This window comes from Notechis scutatus, chromosome 1, assembly GCF_049901735.1.
Source record: "Notechis scutatus isolate UNSWTSFEM ecotype Mainland chromosome 1, rNotScu1.2, whole genome shotgun sequence".
Taxonomy (NCBI): Eukaryota; Metazoa; Chordata; class Lepidosauria; order Squamata; family Elapidae; genus Notechis; species Notechis scutatus.
The window spans coordinates 128,126,686-128,142,591 of NC_142009.1; the positions used below are offsets into that span (position 1 = coordinate 128,126,686).

At 39.3% G+C, this 15,906-nt stretch overlaps 1 protein-coding gene and 1 long non-coding RNA gene across 2 annotated transcripts in view; one reads left to right on the forward strand and one right to left on the reverse strand.

The window, feature by feature from the left end:
- LOC148132985 (uncharacterized) overlaps positions 1 to 15,906 on the reverse strand; it is a 44,729-nt gene that overhangs the window by 9,178 nt on the left and 19,645 nt on the right. The window contains exon 2 of the long non-coding RNA XR_015745671.1: positions 9,719 to 9,832. This is a non-coding gene — a long non-coding RNA (uncharacterized LOC148132985). The remainder of the gene's footprint in view (positions 1 to 9,718; positions 9,833 to 15,906) is intronic.
- KLHL31 (kelch like family member 31) lies at positions 1,385 to 14,279 on the forward strand. The gene is made up of 3 exons (XM_026665250.2): positions 1,385 to 1,549; positions 6,311 to 7,514; positions 13,396 to 14,279. The coding sequence occupies exons 2-3, from the start codon at positions 6,343 to 6,345 to the stop codon at positions 14,126 to 14,128; spliced, it is 1,905 nt and encodes a 634-aa protein (XP_026521035.1). The 5' UTR covers positions 1,385 to 1,549; positions 6,311 to 6,342; the 3' UTR covers positions 14,129 to 14,279.

The window sequence follows — 15,906 nt, forward strand, 5'->3', positions numbered from 1 at the left end:
TAAGTCAGAACAAGATGAAGTACATCCAAATATATAGATAAGAGTCTACATTAAATAAATGTGTCTTTCAGAAATGACAAGGACAAAAGAAGGTTGTATCTATAAGCAGAAGATGTGTGTGGAAGTTAATGGAACACACATCCTGAAAAGGAGATGCTTGTATTATTTTATAGACTGTATTTTTATGATGATGCTGCTATTAATGAGTTAACAGCTGAAAAGGAAAATAAAACAGTTTGGTGGTTTTTTCATTTCATGCCAGCTGTCAGAGCAAGACCAGTCCTCTTCCCTATATATTTATAATTATAGATATTAATACAATTTCAGCTGATACGGCGAAGTTTGTGGAGTTTCAAGTAGATGTCACTGAATTTACTGCTGAATTTACTGCTGAATAAACAGACATTGGGATGTCACTGCTGTTTTCCACAAGGTGTGACTAGATTTTGTACTTTGTTGCATAGTTTATTTGCCCAAGGCTGTTCATATTATGTAAGAGATTAAGGAAGAGATGCAGAGTTTGCATTAGAATTTCTGATGTTCTTCCTCTTTTATCTGTCTCTTTGTGACAAGGAAAACGTTTTGCAGGCAACATTTTGTTTAACAGGAAGATATAATAAAGCATCACATACTGATTGTGCAAAACTTACAAACTGGCACATTGACAGAACTTGCCCATGCATGGTTGTTAAGGATTACATCCCAGTAGGTTCAAGTGGGAAAGTACACCATTGTTTGATACCAGACCATCAGCTCTGCATCAAGAAGGTCTTGATCAGGGCGTCGTCATGTGACATATTGCAACTTTTTTCCCCTTCACTAAACCAGGTGTGGCCATGGCCAGCCATGACACTTCCAGCCCGCAGGCCGTGAGTTTAACACCCTGCTCTAGATTTAATTTCTAGCATTTCCAGTTAAAACAAGAGGATCAGATGGTGCCAGACTGATGGGAAATTGAAGAGCCCCTACCAGTCAAAATAGACATACTCTGCTAGATGGACAAGCCACCGCAAAGCAGCTTCTTTGTTGTCCTGGGGGCGGGGGAGAGTTCTTCCCAGCTGTTGTTCTTGTGTTTATGAAGTTTGAAGAAAGGGAGAGAAAATGCTAAATTACCAAATCCCATTTTTCTCAAAGGATGGGATGAAGATTAAAGAAAAACTTAATGATCCTATAAGCTGGTTCACAGCTGCAGGTGTGAAACAACTGCAATGGGAAGCATAGCTTTCCTGTTGCTTACCTCTTATTCTGCTTCATTTGCCATGAAGAAGCCCAGTAAAATTTACTTGAGATTCAAAACCAGGCAGGCACAGGAAACATAAGCTCCTCCGAGTGACAGGGAGGGATGGGAGGAGGGGTCATTTTTAAAGTGCCCTAAAGCGCAAACTCCAGTCTCTCTTCTCCTCGGTGGCAGCAGGTCACACTAAAATCTTCAATTGGTAGAACCAAGCAGGTGACATCTGGACTTCCATTCCTTCTTCCCCCTCTTTTTTTTCTTTTCACAAGATATTCTCATAGATACTGTGCTGGGAAGCCTCTTTCCTGAAAAAGGGTAAGGACAACCTAATCCTATTATTTTTGAGTCTGGCTTTAATTAGCGTTCATAAAGAGGGTTTTTCCTGCCTGTGTTTATAGCCCAAGTCTCATTTGACATGAACCTGACATGAAGACGCAAGCTATGAACAGAATACGATCGGTTATATGTGTGAAGAGTCCTTAGTAAATCAAGTTAGAGATAATTTTTCTGTAATTATATTTCTTCCTACAGAGTGTGTGCAATTTAATTTGGATGAAATTCCTCTCCTTTGGCTGATTGATTTCAAAAATCCAGCATTTGTCCCCCGTGGAATGACTTAATCAATGAAAGGCTACCTTTTAAAAATATGATTAACTTGGGTTTTCTTTAAGTGAAAATAATAGCCTCTTTGATATGTTGTTAAAGGAATGAAGATGGGAATATTTTAACATATAAAGGAACACCGGCTTAGCAAAATAGGAGAGGAAATTTAAATGGACACTATCCAATGTATGTTAAGCATTTCATCCTATCAGAGTGACTTAATCTAACTTTTTTTTAATTAAGCATACTCCCTATTGTAAGAACCTGGGCAAAAAAAGGAATTCTGTCCTGAAGAAAGGCAGACATTTTAAACTGAATGTGTCTTAAAATGGTAAGTCATTTAAAGGCCAGGGAGCATGGCTATTCTTGGAAATAGCCCTGACAGATTTCAACAGATGCAGCCTGAAGAATGTGGCTGGGGAGGGGAGATAAGGGAGGGGGAGGAGCAACTAACCCACTGCTTTGGTAATGCTTGGGAAGGGGGATCTCAGATCCTTTTGGAATGCCAGCAACTTTGACACTTTGAACACAGATAGCTCTCTCCCTTGTGCCTGCATAGCTGTTCTTTGGGAGGAGTTATGAGAGCAGCTATGCTCCTCCCAAAGAGTTTAATTCTTCATTTGGATGGATAGAATGCTTAATGGGGCATGTTTGAAGACTTAAGTGTGAAATCCCAGAGAAGAGAGAAATACTGCATTAGAGATTGTTTTGCAGGAAATAAGTTAACAATTTTATATTTACCACTGTGGCACTATGCCTCCTTGCAACATGTAAGTGCTTATGTAGGTACTTCGATGCTATTTGCTTTTATATTTCACCAGTTACTTATTTATTTTTAAAATAAAATAATAAATAAAATGCATGTGCACCATCGTGCCTCCCGTCCCTGTCCTATTGTCCCCATTTATTTATACCTATTTCCTGTATTCTTACTCATGTTTATACTTCTACCTATTATCTTGTAAGCGATTGACAAATCAAATAAATAAAATAAATATTTGGTGCTTATAGAACTCCAAGATTTCCTCAAGAAGATATTTCTTGTCCTTTCTCTAGAATAAACTACTCTGATTGTGAGAGTGATTGGCCTGTGACCATTCAGGGCGATTCATAGCTGAATGGAGATTTGAACCCAGTCCTTGTCCAAAATTTTGCAATTTCCCTGTAGAACATTACAGACAGGTGTTTCAGTCTGTAACTGACTGAACACCAAAATGAAATATGAAAAATAGCAGATTGTAGAGTCTGTATATTTGGTTTCCTAAGGTTTACATATTGGATTGTCTGTTGGAGAGATGATGGCTGTTTTCCGAATGAAGTTTTTTGTGCTTCTCACAATGGGGTAGAAAACTAAACTGGAAACATTGGCCCATTTAAAATAAAAATCCAATTAGCATCCATCAAATGTGTGAAAACACTATATTTTAATAGTAGTTGGAAATCATGTTTATATTTTAATTATTTTTATTGTAAAGTATTTCAAGATATTGCTCATAGTAGCAATTAGAAAGGAATGTAAACCAGTCTTCCTGAAACTGAGCACCCTTCAAAAGTTTGGATCAACTCCCCAGATTCCCATGCCAGCATTTCCATTACTGAGAAATCTCCGTGTAATTTTACGATGTTGTTCCACTAGGACAATGAAACAAAACGAGAAGTTCATTATGCTCACCTGAGGGCAAGACAAGAAGTAATGGATGAAAATTTATCAAAGAGACATCCAAACTAGAATTAAGGAGAAATTTCCTGACATTGAGAACAAATTAATCAATGGAACAGAAGTCGTGGGTGCTCCATCACTGGAGGTTTTTAAGAAGAGACTGGGCGTCCATTTGTCTGAAACAGTACAGGGTCCCTTGCTCAGGGGTGGGATGCTACCGGTTCTGCCCGGCTCTATAGAACCGGTAGCTCTGAAGAGCAGCAGACACAGAACCGGTTCTGTGTCTGCTGCTCTTTTGGCCCACCTCGCCTGCCCGGGCTCTTAACTGTTCTTTATTTCCTGCTTTTTCAACCTCTGCTGCTTTGCGCAGCATAGCTGCAGTTGAAAAAGCAGGAAAGAAGAGACTTTTCAGTTCCTCCAAAGAAAAAGCCATTATAGATCTTTTCTTTTCTTTTTCCCTCTTTCTTTTCACACCAACCAAAATATTCCAAAAGAAAACAAGACAAAGTCCACAATCCTCAATCAATCCAAGCCAAGCCAAAATTCCCCCTTTCTCTTTCCAGGGGTAGTATCAGACAAAGGAAAAAAGAAAGTTCAAATCTGTGTTTTGAAGCCTTATTAAGTTTAAGGTTTTTTTTACACACGTGTGCAGTCACTGAACTAGTAGTAACACCAGTTGAATCCCACCCCTGCTCTTGCTTGAGCAGGGCTGCAAGGTCCCTTCCAACTCTATTATTCTGTATTTTGCAATTAAGTAGCCCTAAACAGTTGAAAAGCAGTAGCTAATCATTAAAGCTGATCAAAATCAGTATCAGGAATCAGATCGAATCAATGGACATTTTAGGAAACTTACATCTTACACACCAGCAGCTTATAACATAAACCTAATTTAGCTTATCAGTTGCAGAAATAACTTTGAACATAATATTATACTCGAAACTTTTTATTTAAGATAATGCAAAATTAAAAATGAGATTATTCATCTGATAAAACAGAGTTCTGGGAGGCATTTAAGCTGTAGCTATGTAAGCCTGAACCTGTATTCCAGATAACTCAGGATTACATATATTATATACATTTCTAATATATGTAACCTCAGGCATAGAATTCATTTATTAATTACTATTCTAACTTTCTCCTTAAAACAATGTCAAGCAGCAACCAAACAAAATGTTAATACATAACCAGATATGAGGGCATAGGATAGAAACATAAAAATGCCATTTGCACAAGAGCAAGACTTAATAATAGAATGACATCTACTCAGAAGATGCTTGTAATGGAATATAACACAATGGAAAATTAACTAGGTTATTCTAGGACAAATAACTCTTCTAACATGGAGAACTAATTCCTCCATTACTTCAAGTAGAATGATCCATTAAACTTTAAACATAGTCATCGGGGCCTGCTAATGAAACCCATGTGTTTATTCAAAAAGCAATTAGCTAGTTTGATCTAGTTCTTCAAACCTAAGAATAGTCCTGTTGGTCAGATCAACATTCTTCCAATCAGCTTCACTGGATGAGCCTTGATCCTAGTATTTTGAGTAATAGACAAAAAAAAACCTGTATACATTTTTTTTGCCTTCTATGGTTTTACATATCTCAATCATATCCTTTCTCAAATCATAGCCCCCAGAATTCTTCACCACTGGTTATGCTTTCCAGGGCTGATAGGAGTTGAAGTTCAAAGCAATTAAAATACCAGTTTATCTTACTCTCATCTGCTGCAAGGCCTTTATCCAAATAGCAATGTTTTAGAGGAAAATAATTCCATTCCTATAGGTTTCAATCAAGAAAGGAGTGGAGCCATCTGTCCTTTTATATGAAAGATAAAAATAATTTTTAATGAACAAACATTCTCATTGTTGTTGTTTTTAGGTTTTTATTCTATCTTTTAAAAATATTTGATCAACTCAAAGCAACAGACATGCCTAATACTCCTTCCTATTTTTTTCAACAACAACAGCTCTGTGAGGTAGGTTGAGCTGATAGAGAGTAATTGGCCCAAAGTCCCCCTGCCGGCTTTCATGGCCAAGGTGGTACAAGAACTCACAGTCTCCTGTTTGTAGGCCAGCACCTTCACCATAACCAAATTGGCACTGGTAATTTGGAATAGAGTCATAGTTTAATTTAGTCGGTTTTGTTTTCAAACAAATTAGGACTGTACGGGAGTCACTGATCTCCAGGCCAATTTAGCCTGAAATGAAGACCAATGTGAAAAAAATCCAGTCAAATTTGCAATCAAATAATTATTAGAAAATTAACATGAGATGTTAGTCCTTTCCGATCCTTACAGCTGAAGAGGTAATGTAAACATGTGCGCAAGACTCAGGATCAAGCATCTCTGGCTTCACATTCCTATGACTCAGCCCACCTTTGTACTGTAACTTCTATGGCAAAGGGAGGGAGCTCTGTACATGTTGCTTTTAACAGATTAATTCTATGGGATTTGAGGCTGGGTTATTAGTAAGGTTACTTGGATTAACAACCAAGAGGACCTATTTATATACAAGTTACACTGAATAAAAATCCATTTCAGCATTCAGGATTGAGATCTGGGGAGACTCCTGCAAAAATGCTCTGCTTTCGTCCTGAAAATACAAACTATGATTTACCAAGTGATAATTAACCACATGGGCATACCAACCAAATGCTGCAGATCTATTAATAATTATTCTCGTGCTCTTTTATATTTCATTTCTTTGAGGCATGCTTATACATTATAAGAAAGCTTTGGGATCAGTTGTAGAAAGATGTTTAAATATGGGTGTACAAATTATTTTTTTCTTTGTTCTGGGTTTTTCTTAGCGAGCTCTTGGCTGTGATATTGCATTGCAGTCATGGCGCCTAAGAAGAAGAATGTCAAAAAGAACAAGACAGATATCAATGAATTGACCATCATAGTGGAGGATGGGCCACTCAGCAAGCTCAATGGATTGAATACCTTCCTAGAAGGAGGCAACGGCTTCAGTTGTGTTTCCACAGAAGTTTCTGATGCTTTCTATAGTCCCAACCTCTTGGAAGGTTTGTGCAGGATGAGAATGGAAAATTTTCTCTGTGATTTAATAATTGGTACCAAAACCAAGTCCTTTGATGTTCACAAGGTGGTGATGGCATCATGCAGTGATTACTTCCATAGCATCCTAAAGAAAGATCCATCAACTCAAAGAGTGGACCTCAATGACGTATCCCCACTGGGCCTAGCCACTGTGATTGCATACGCCTATACTGGAAAACTTACACTATCCCTGTATACTATAGGTAGTATCATCTCCACAGCCATTTATCTTCAGATACATACCCTTGTGAAGATGTGCAGTGACTTTCTCATGCAAGAAATCAATGTAGAAAATTGCATGTATGTTGCCAACATTGCAGAGACATATGGACTGAAAACTGCTAAGGAAGCATCACAGAAATTCATTAGAGACAACTTCATTGAGTTTTCTGAATCAGATAATTTCTTAAAGCTGACTTTTGAACAGATCAACGAACTTCTTGCAGATGATGACTTGCAGTTGCCTTCTGAACTTATTGCATTCCAGATTGCAATGAGATGGCTGGAATTTGACCAAAAAAGAACTAAGTATGCTGCAGATCTTTTGAGCAACATTCGGTTTGGCACCATCTCTGCCCAGGACCTGGTGAATTATGTTCAGACTGTACCAAGAATGATGCTAGATACGGATTGCCACAGACTTCTGGTAGATGCCATGAATTACCACTTACTTCCTTACCACCAGAATACTCTGCAGTCAAGAAGAACCAGGATTCGAGGAGGATTACGAGTCCTAGTTACAGTTGGGGGACGTCCAGCTTTAACAGAAAAATCCCTTAGCAGAGACATTTTATACCGAGATCCTGACAATGGGTGGAAAAGACTTACAGAGATGCCTGCCAAAAGCTTTAACCAGTGTGTCACTGTGATGGATGGATTTCTCTATGTAGCAGGTGGTGAAGACCAGAATGATGCCAGAAATCAGGCAAAGCATGCAGTCAGCAATTTTTGCAGGTAACTGATTATATATAGCAGTGGAGGCATAGCATGGACACAACAACTCCAGAAAAAGGAGAAGGAGAAATATATGTATATATGTGGCAGGGAGGAGAAAGAAAGAGAAAATCCCTACTTTCAAGAGATAGCAAATTAACTTGGTTGTTTGCTTTAAAATTACTTTTCTCAACCTGGTAACATCCTAATGGATTGGATTACAACTATCATTCGCAACAGTCAGCAAAAGGGGAGGGGAATTATAATCCAATACATCTGGACATGACCAGGCCAGAGAAGTTATCCTGGAATTGGATGAGAAGCCTCTCTCTCTCTCTCTCTCTCTCTCTCTCTCTCTCTCTCTCTCTCTCTCTCTCTCTCTCTCTCTCTCTCTCTCTCTCTCTTTTTATAGGGTTATGCATATTAAAATAGTTAGTGCTATTTTATGCTAAGAGATATGATTTTGCATGTTATTTGTTCATGGAGAAGTCTGCAGATCCCCTTTATGTTTTGGGGCAAAGTAGTCTGAGATCATATGCAGCTGCCCTGTTTCACTTCAGCCTTGGAAGAAAATTCCTGAATGCTGCAAAAATTCCTCTATAGTGTTACATTTGATCAATTCATAGAGTTGCCTAATCAATATTAAGGAGAATGTATTAAAAAATATCACATATTAACCAAAATACATTAAATTATTATATATTACTGCACAAGAGGCATTTCCAAAACTGAAAAAAATTACAATTGTGGTAGGCATAGAAACTCCCAAGCCAGTGTCTAAGAGGCAGAGCCTTTCAGAAGGAAAGTAGAGCTGTCTGGATTTGAGGTGGTGGGCATGCAGGGGGATGTTGTTACATAAGACAGGTGCAGTAATAGAGAAGAGACATGTCCTGCTTACGTGTCAAGACCCAGAATATGACCACCAGGTCAGATCTTATCGAGCAGGCAGAAATAGTTAGAGACAGTCAGTCTTACAAATAACTAAGCCCTGTGTCAGCAACTTGAATTGCATCCAGGAGCCTACTGGTAACTGGTGCTGCTAGTGAAGTAGGTGCACAAAGTTAGAGATGGTCATGAGTAGAACTCCCAATCCAGATTTTGTGCACAAGATGGATTTGTGCAAATTGTACCCTGGTTCTATTAGGCACATTGGGACCACCTCTAGAAATGAACATAGAAACTTTCTAGATCCAGATGATCCCAGTGACTCAGTCTTACTACTGTATGTTTTTTTCTGAGCCTGTTTTCCCCATCTAGACCCTTGCAACTTCCACTGAGACAACTTCAACAGTATCACTTGGGTGGCAAGGCTTGAGATATATCACTGGGTTTCATCAATGTACGGATGATAGCTAGCCCCATGATGACAGATATTAAGCAGCGTTAGGAAGAAAATCAAGCCCTCGGGCATCTTACAAAGCAAAGGCTCAGGACTAAGCTGTGACGGCCCCATCCCCTGCCTCAATTGACATGATACTAACCCTACATTGTTACCATTGTAACCTGTGCCTCTCACTTTCAAACTGATGAGCTAATCGTGAAGAACGTCACAATCAATGTTACCAAAGGCCATTGAGAGTTTGAAGAACACCAGGATACTCCCATCCTGGACCTAAAATAAGTTATCAACAAACAAAATCAATGCTGTTTTGGCATTTTATCCAGGCCTGAAATCTAATAGATTTAGATAATCTGTGACTTCCAGAGCCCTCAGAAACTGCAGTTCAATAATCTTCTCAACAAGGGAAGTTTAAATATGGGTCAGAAATTGTCCAACCCCACTGGGCCTTGCAATAGCTTCTTGAGAGGTGGGTAGACCATTGCCTCCATAATTGCAAACAAAATCACCCCTCCCTCAAGGATGAATTCATCACCACTCAGCTCTATATATACGTCACCTCCTAGAAGCCTTGACCAATCAGGACTGACATGGATCTAATATATAGGTGACCTTGGCTACTGGTCTGAGGATCCTGTCCACTTTCTTGGGGCTAGGAAGCTCAAAGTTTTCCCAGATAAGAAAATATTAGTAGTACTGTATGAGAGATTCTTCCCTGTCTTTTGCCAGACTGTATCACAGTCAATACTACCAGACTTACACAACTAGAGCCCAATTCGAAGTATTGTCCAATACATGCCTCATATAATCCTCTGCAGATGCAATAAGAGCAGAAGTATAACTAATTTTCCCATTCTTATCACTGTAAGGTAATAAAGGCTCTTACCTATCTCGAGTCAGATTCGCTCTTTGTCTTTCTCCAGTGACATTCTAGCATCTCTTCTGGTGCTTCATCTCCTGGAGTTCCTCTTGAGAATCAAAGGTCAATGACAGAATGTGACTGTAGGAAATTAATGAATGAATAAATATTAGTAGATCTATCATATTAAATAGTTTATCTGCATTTCCTCTCTAAACATTATTCTAAAAAGCTAAGAATGATGCACACAATTTACCCTTTCAAGATTTTATCCTCACTTGATCCTGAGAAGCTGAGTAATCATGATCAGCCCAGAGTATCTTGTAAGCTTCATGACAGCATCAGCATAATAGCCCACTGTGTTAACTCATTACAACAGATTCGTTATTATAATGCTCCATTCTTCTTCCAAATTACTCAGAATAATTTCTAGAGTCAGCCAAGGTGACTTAGTTTCAGTGCTAGAAATATATTATGCTGCTCACTACTTATGGAATGGAAAGATGTATATGTTCCATTTCCCACATATGTCTTGCAGCAAAGAAGACATGTACTATCCACCATGTATGCCAATTCATATATGGTTAGTTTTTCTCTTCACCACATCCTAATTATACACACCCCGAAATCACATTTAAATTTGGGGAAGAATTATATATCTCAGCACTAGAAGTATGGATTTACATGCAGAACTTTCAACGTCTGGTCTCTGGCACGTCCTGAGAAACTGCCAGTGTATGTACATCATCCTGTCTAGAGAGTAGATTGTCTGCACATAAGGAACTTTCTAAAAATGAATCTGTGCATCACACTCAAAATCTGTAAGATGCAGGATGCCACACTCTATAGAAGAATGGTGGAAAGCATTCCAAAATTTTGCTTTGAGTTTTTGAGATGTGATGCAAAGAACTGATTTGAAATTGGTTATACTTTATGACTTTCTTCCTTCAGTATGCTGTAGCTGACTGGTATCACTGAAACTTTTCATTTATTAGCTTCACATCTTTTGAAAATTCCCATCTAATTTTCTAGAAGGGACTCTGTAAGAAGAAAAGCTAGTGCAAAAGTTCTCCTTTTCTAAGTTTGCATAACAATTGGTAAATGTTTTAGTAATTATTTATAAGCATTTTAAAAGGTTTTTTCTTCTTCTGAACAAAGAATGCAGACTTTAAAAAACAAGCATCACACATTTCTGGAATAATGTTGAGATTGTCTTATCCAAACAAATGATATTCGGACAGACCTGCAACTCAATTGTTACTTTCAAAAACTTCTGTCATTGTTGTTATGGTCCATCAAATCAGTTCTGACCCTTGGTGACTATAGAAACAAGTCTGTGCAGTTTTCCTGGAAACATTTTTTAAAATAATATTTTTATTAAATTTACAATTAGTAAGATAAAAAAATAATATAAACTAAGAAGTATAAAAGAATGAAAAGATAGAAAGTGGAGATAATCAAATAAAAAATAGGAAAAAAGAAAGAGAACAAATATAATAAAGAAAAAGAAAAAGAAATAACTTCCCCCTTCATCCCAGCAAGTACAAACAATATGAATTATTTATGACCTTCTCTGAAAAATACAACACTACCTTCCCATTACCTCATCTCTTATCTATAAACAATTTATTAAAGCCTCATCATTCGATTCTAGTCAGCAAAAGTCCATCAAGGGTTCTCAAAAATAATATACATATATACATATACTGTATTTTTTGCTTCATAAGACAAATTTTTTGTCTCCCAAAAATGGCTGGAAATGTCTGTGTGTCTTATGGAGTGAATATTGCTGAAGCCCCACCCACCTCCTGGCCCCCACCCTTTGACCGTTTTAGGGTTCTGTGTGCCCCATTTTCAGCCTCTGCACATCCCGTTTTTGGCCTCTACACACTCCACTTTCAGCCTCTGCGTGTCCCATTTTCAGCCTCTGCACACACCGTTTTTGGCCTCCACTTTCCAGATGGTTAGGATCGTCGCCACTGCCTCCGCCTATTGCCACCGATCACCACCACTGATCGCCATCTATCATTGCTGATTGCCGCCGCCGATTGCAATCGGTGGCAATGATCCCCGCTGCCTGGAACAGGCTGAAAATATATATATTCTCTTTTGTATCAACAAATCTTTAAAGTCTCATCATTCAGTCCTGGTCAACAGCAGTCCATTAAGGGTTACCAGAAACAATAATGTACACATTTTAACCTTCATCAAATAAATCAACTTTATATTCCTTCCCTTTAATTTTAACAGTCTTGACCTTTAAGTAGAATTCCAGAACTTGGCTTCTTTTCATTTTCTGCTTCTCTCTTCCAAGAAAATCAGTGAAAACTTCGAAAAACCTATTTTATAAATCAAAAATAAGGTTATTGAAGCCACTCTTTTGGTTTGTTATTTGTATATCTCTTTTAATTATTAAGTATAGAATTAATAGACTAGAATGGGCATATAATAAATGCAGTTGTGTGTTATTATAAATACAAATCTTCAGTCAAAAGAAAGGTAACTATCTCATGTTCATGTATAATGTGATAACTCTTACCCCTTAATAATTTCTTAAAACTAATGTCAAATCATTGTTTGTTATCTTTCTATTTCTGTGATATGTTGAACAATCAAAATTATTTTCTTTTTTGGGAGGAGCATTCTTTCAATACTCTTTCCTACTTTAGCACCTGTATATCGGTGGTCTAAGTGCATTAGCCAACTCTGCAAAGTTATTGTGGGATTTCATGTTTTTCTTCTTAAAAGATTTTTGATAGTAAAAGAAAAAACTAAAGTGTAATAAATCAGAAGAAGCAACTGAAAAACAAGGAAAATATACTCTCAATATGGGAAATAGTTAAAGCTCTTCTCCTCATTCTCATCTCTTCTTGTCCCTATAAGTGTTTTTCCATCAGAGAAGAAACTCTAAAAATGGAGCATGAGATGTTTTAGAGATGATTTCAACTGAGAAAATAGGAGAAAGAGACATGGGGGGAATCTAGAACAACTTGCTATGGCCAAGTGTCCATGGCCAGTTTGCTCTGGCCAGGTTGCTGCCACCAATTTACCCTGACCAGGTTGCTACTTCTGGCTCACCCCAGCTGTAGATGCAGAACAAGTCACCCTGGCCAACTGGACATGGGGACAGCTTGCCACTGTGGAACAATTTGAGGATGAAGAGGGGAGGGGAAAAGGGATTTCCTCCCCTCCCCACCAGAAGAAACATGAGTGCCAGCTGATAGGAAGAAAGGAAGAGAATGGTACTCTATCCAGGATTCCCCTCCCTATGGCATTTATTCTGGTGGGGAATGCCTCTTTCTGTCCCCGCTTCATCTTCAAATCATCCCACAGTGGCAATTCCCCTTCCTGAAGGCTGTTCCCATCCCTGCGTTTCATTAGCCGGGGCTGATGTTTCTTCTGCTGAAGGGGAAGTGCCTCTTCCCTTCCCTACTTTGTCCTCAAATTGTCCAATGGCTATGAGTTGTCCCCATGTCCAGGTGCTCAGGGTGACTTGTCCAGGGTCCAGTAGGCCAGGGTGAGCCGGCAGCAGTGACCTAGCCAGGGCGAGGTGGCAATGGTGACCCACCAGGTGATCCAGCCGCAGCAACCCGGACAAGGTGACCTACTGAAAAATAAAGCCAGCAAATAAAGCTTCAACAATATAACAGCTGTAAATGAAGCTGGCATTCCTGTGGCATTAATATTTCCTTAATTTTTTTCAGGTACGATCCTCGCTTCAGCACTTGGATACATCTGGCCAATATGAATCAAAAGCGCACTCATTTTAGTCTGAATGTGTTCAACGGTCTCCTTTTTGCAGTCGGGGGTCGCAATTCTGAAGGGTGTCTCTCTTCGGTTGAATGTTATGTCCCTACAATTAACCAGTGGCAGCTGAAGTCTCCACTGGAGATGCCCAGGTGCTGCCATGCTAGTGCAGTAGTAGATGGTAGGATCTTGGTCACAGGAGGCTACATCAATAATGCTTACTCCCACTCAGTTTGCATGTATGACCCTGCTAGTGACAGCTGGCAAGACAAGGCCAGCCTTAGCACCCCGAGAGGATGGCACTGTGCCATTACCCTAGGGGAAAAGGTCTACGTGATGGGAGGATCCCAACTAGGAGGCAGAGGGGAAAGAGTTGATGTGCTTCCTGTTGAATGCTATAGTCCATATTCTGGCCAGTGGAATTATGTTGCTCCTCTTCCCACTGGTGTGAGCACTGCTGGTGCTTCTAATCTTAATGGAAGAATTTACTTAGTGGGAGGCTGGAATGAAATAGAAAAGAAATACAAGAAATGTATTCAGTGTTATAACCCCGACCTTAATGAATGGACCGATGAAGATGAGCTACCTGAAGCCACCGTAGGAGTGTCATGCTGCACTATTGCCATGCCCAACACTAAGACCAGGGAATCGAGATCTAGCTCAGTATCTTCAGTACCAGTTAGTATTTAAGTTCTTTTTTTAATTAACACCCCCCATGAATTTAAAAAGCTATTCTAAATTTTTAAAATATTTCTTTCCCACTACTGGGTTGTAATCCCTTTTAAGAAGTGTCCCTATCAAAGGGATTGAGGAGAAAAACATTAAACACTGTTCGCATGGATTTCAGTTTCATAAAATGAAAAGTGGCCAATTTTCATGGGATTGAAAACACATGGTATGACCAAGAAATTCAAATCTAATACATTTTATGCAGTACAAATGTGCACCATAAGACAAAGGCCTCTGATCCATTGATCATAACAGAGCAAAGTTCCTTACTTCCTGTGGGACCTCTTGTTCAGATTCTGCAATCGATTTAGAAAAACATGTTTCCAAGCAGATGGCTCAAAGCATGGCTGATTAGAAGGCACCGTTCAGTTAAGTTTTCCTCCAGAGGGGCAAAGGTAAAAGATGGAGCAATATATCAGAACTACAAATGGAAGGCTAACGTTTCTAAAATCCATGGGCATCTGTAGTTGGGAGCAAATGACATCATGCTCATCATATTATCATAGGACAAAGGACATGAATTATATAATTTGCATCAAAGACACAACTGACGTCAATTACAGAATTCACATTATTTGCATGTTGACACCAGTGATGTCATTCTGGCTTCTTACAGACATCTCTATTGGAATCCTCTGCAATCTTCTATGAATGAAACAAAATAATGAGATTTATCTAGAAGCAAATATTATTTTAAATAAGGATTTATTCCTAGAATGCAGTGCTTTGCTTTACTATTGTTTACTGAATAAATCATAATTGGCTGAGCTACAGTCAGCTAAATCATTGCTTACAAAAGTTAGTGGCTCAATTCCCATGACATGCTAAATCACAGGCAAATCACATATAGCAAGTTATATGAATCCACCTATAAGCTATAAGAAGGCATGAAAATAGATTTCTCTATAAATATGAGAAATATAGATACAAGTAAAATCTAAAACTATATCATATTTCTGCAGCGCCTGGGACCATGTCAACATTTCAGTAAAATGTTTACATGAAACAATAAATTTTACCCTGTGGTTAGGCTTATGAAACTGTGGTTATGCTAACCCAAGGTCTGCACAAAGTCAGATGATAGATCAACTGAATTTGGAATGGGCGTTGGTAGAAGTGACCCTGAACGCCCTTTCTATCTATGCTGCGAGAGAGCCCAGGACGGGTTGACTCCTTCCTATGATGTCATTTAGCTGAGTCTGTACTAAGATATAAAAGCCAGCCCCCGGAAGAGACCCCAGCTTTGGCGAAGATACTTGACAGACTGAAAGGTGTCTCTGAAAGCACAAATGAATACAGAAATATGACTTACCCTCTCCAGACGAATCAAGGGAGGGGCTGGGCTCTCTCGCAGCATAGATAGAAAGGGCGTTCAGGGTAACTTTTACCAATGCCCATTCTCCTCCATGCTGCATCGAGAGCCCAGGATGGGACATACCAAAGCTTGCATGTCCACGGGTGGGTCCTGGTCCAGCTCATCACACCAACTGTTGAACCACTCGTTGAAGCACCCGTCTGCCGAAGGCTGCAGTTGCCGAGGCAAAGACATCCAGACAGTAGTATCTGATGAAAGGAGACGGAGATGTCCACGTGGCCGCACGACAGATCTCCTCCAAGGGTGCTTGGGTCGCCCAGGCAGCCAAAGTGGCCGTGTTTCTGGTAGAGTCCGCCATCAGACCTCGAGGAACCGGAAGGGCCGCAGCTTTGTAAGCCTGCTCAATGCAAGATCTGACCCACCT

Bases quoted from the DNA above. Each gene is read 5' to 3' on its own strand.
- KLHL31 (XM_026665250.2), top strand. From the start codon at position 6,343: ATGGCGCCTAAGAAGAAGAATGTCAAAAAGAACAAGACAGATATCAAT. The intron at 7,515-13,395 runs GTAACTGATTAT...AATTTTTTTCAG, and splicing joins GCAGTCAGCAATTTTTGCAG to GTACGATCCTCGCTTCAGCA.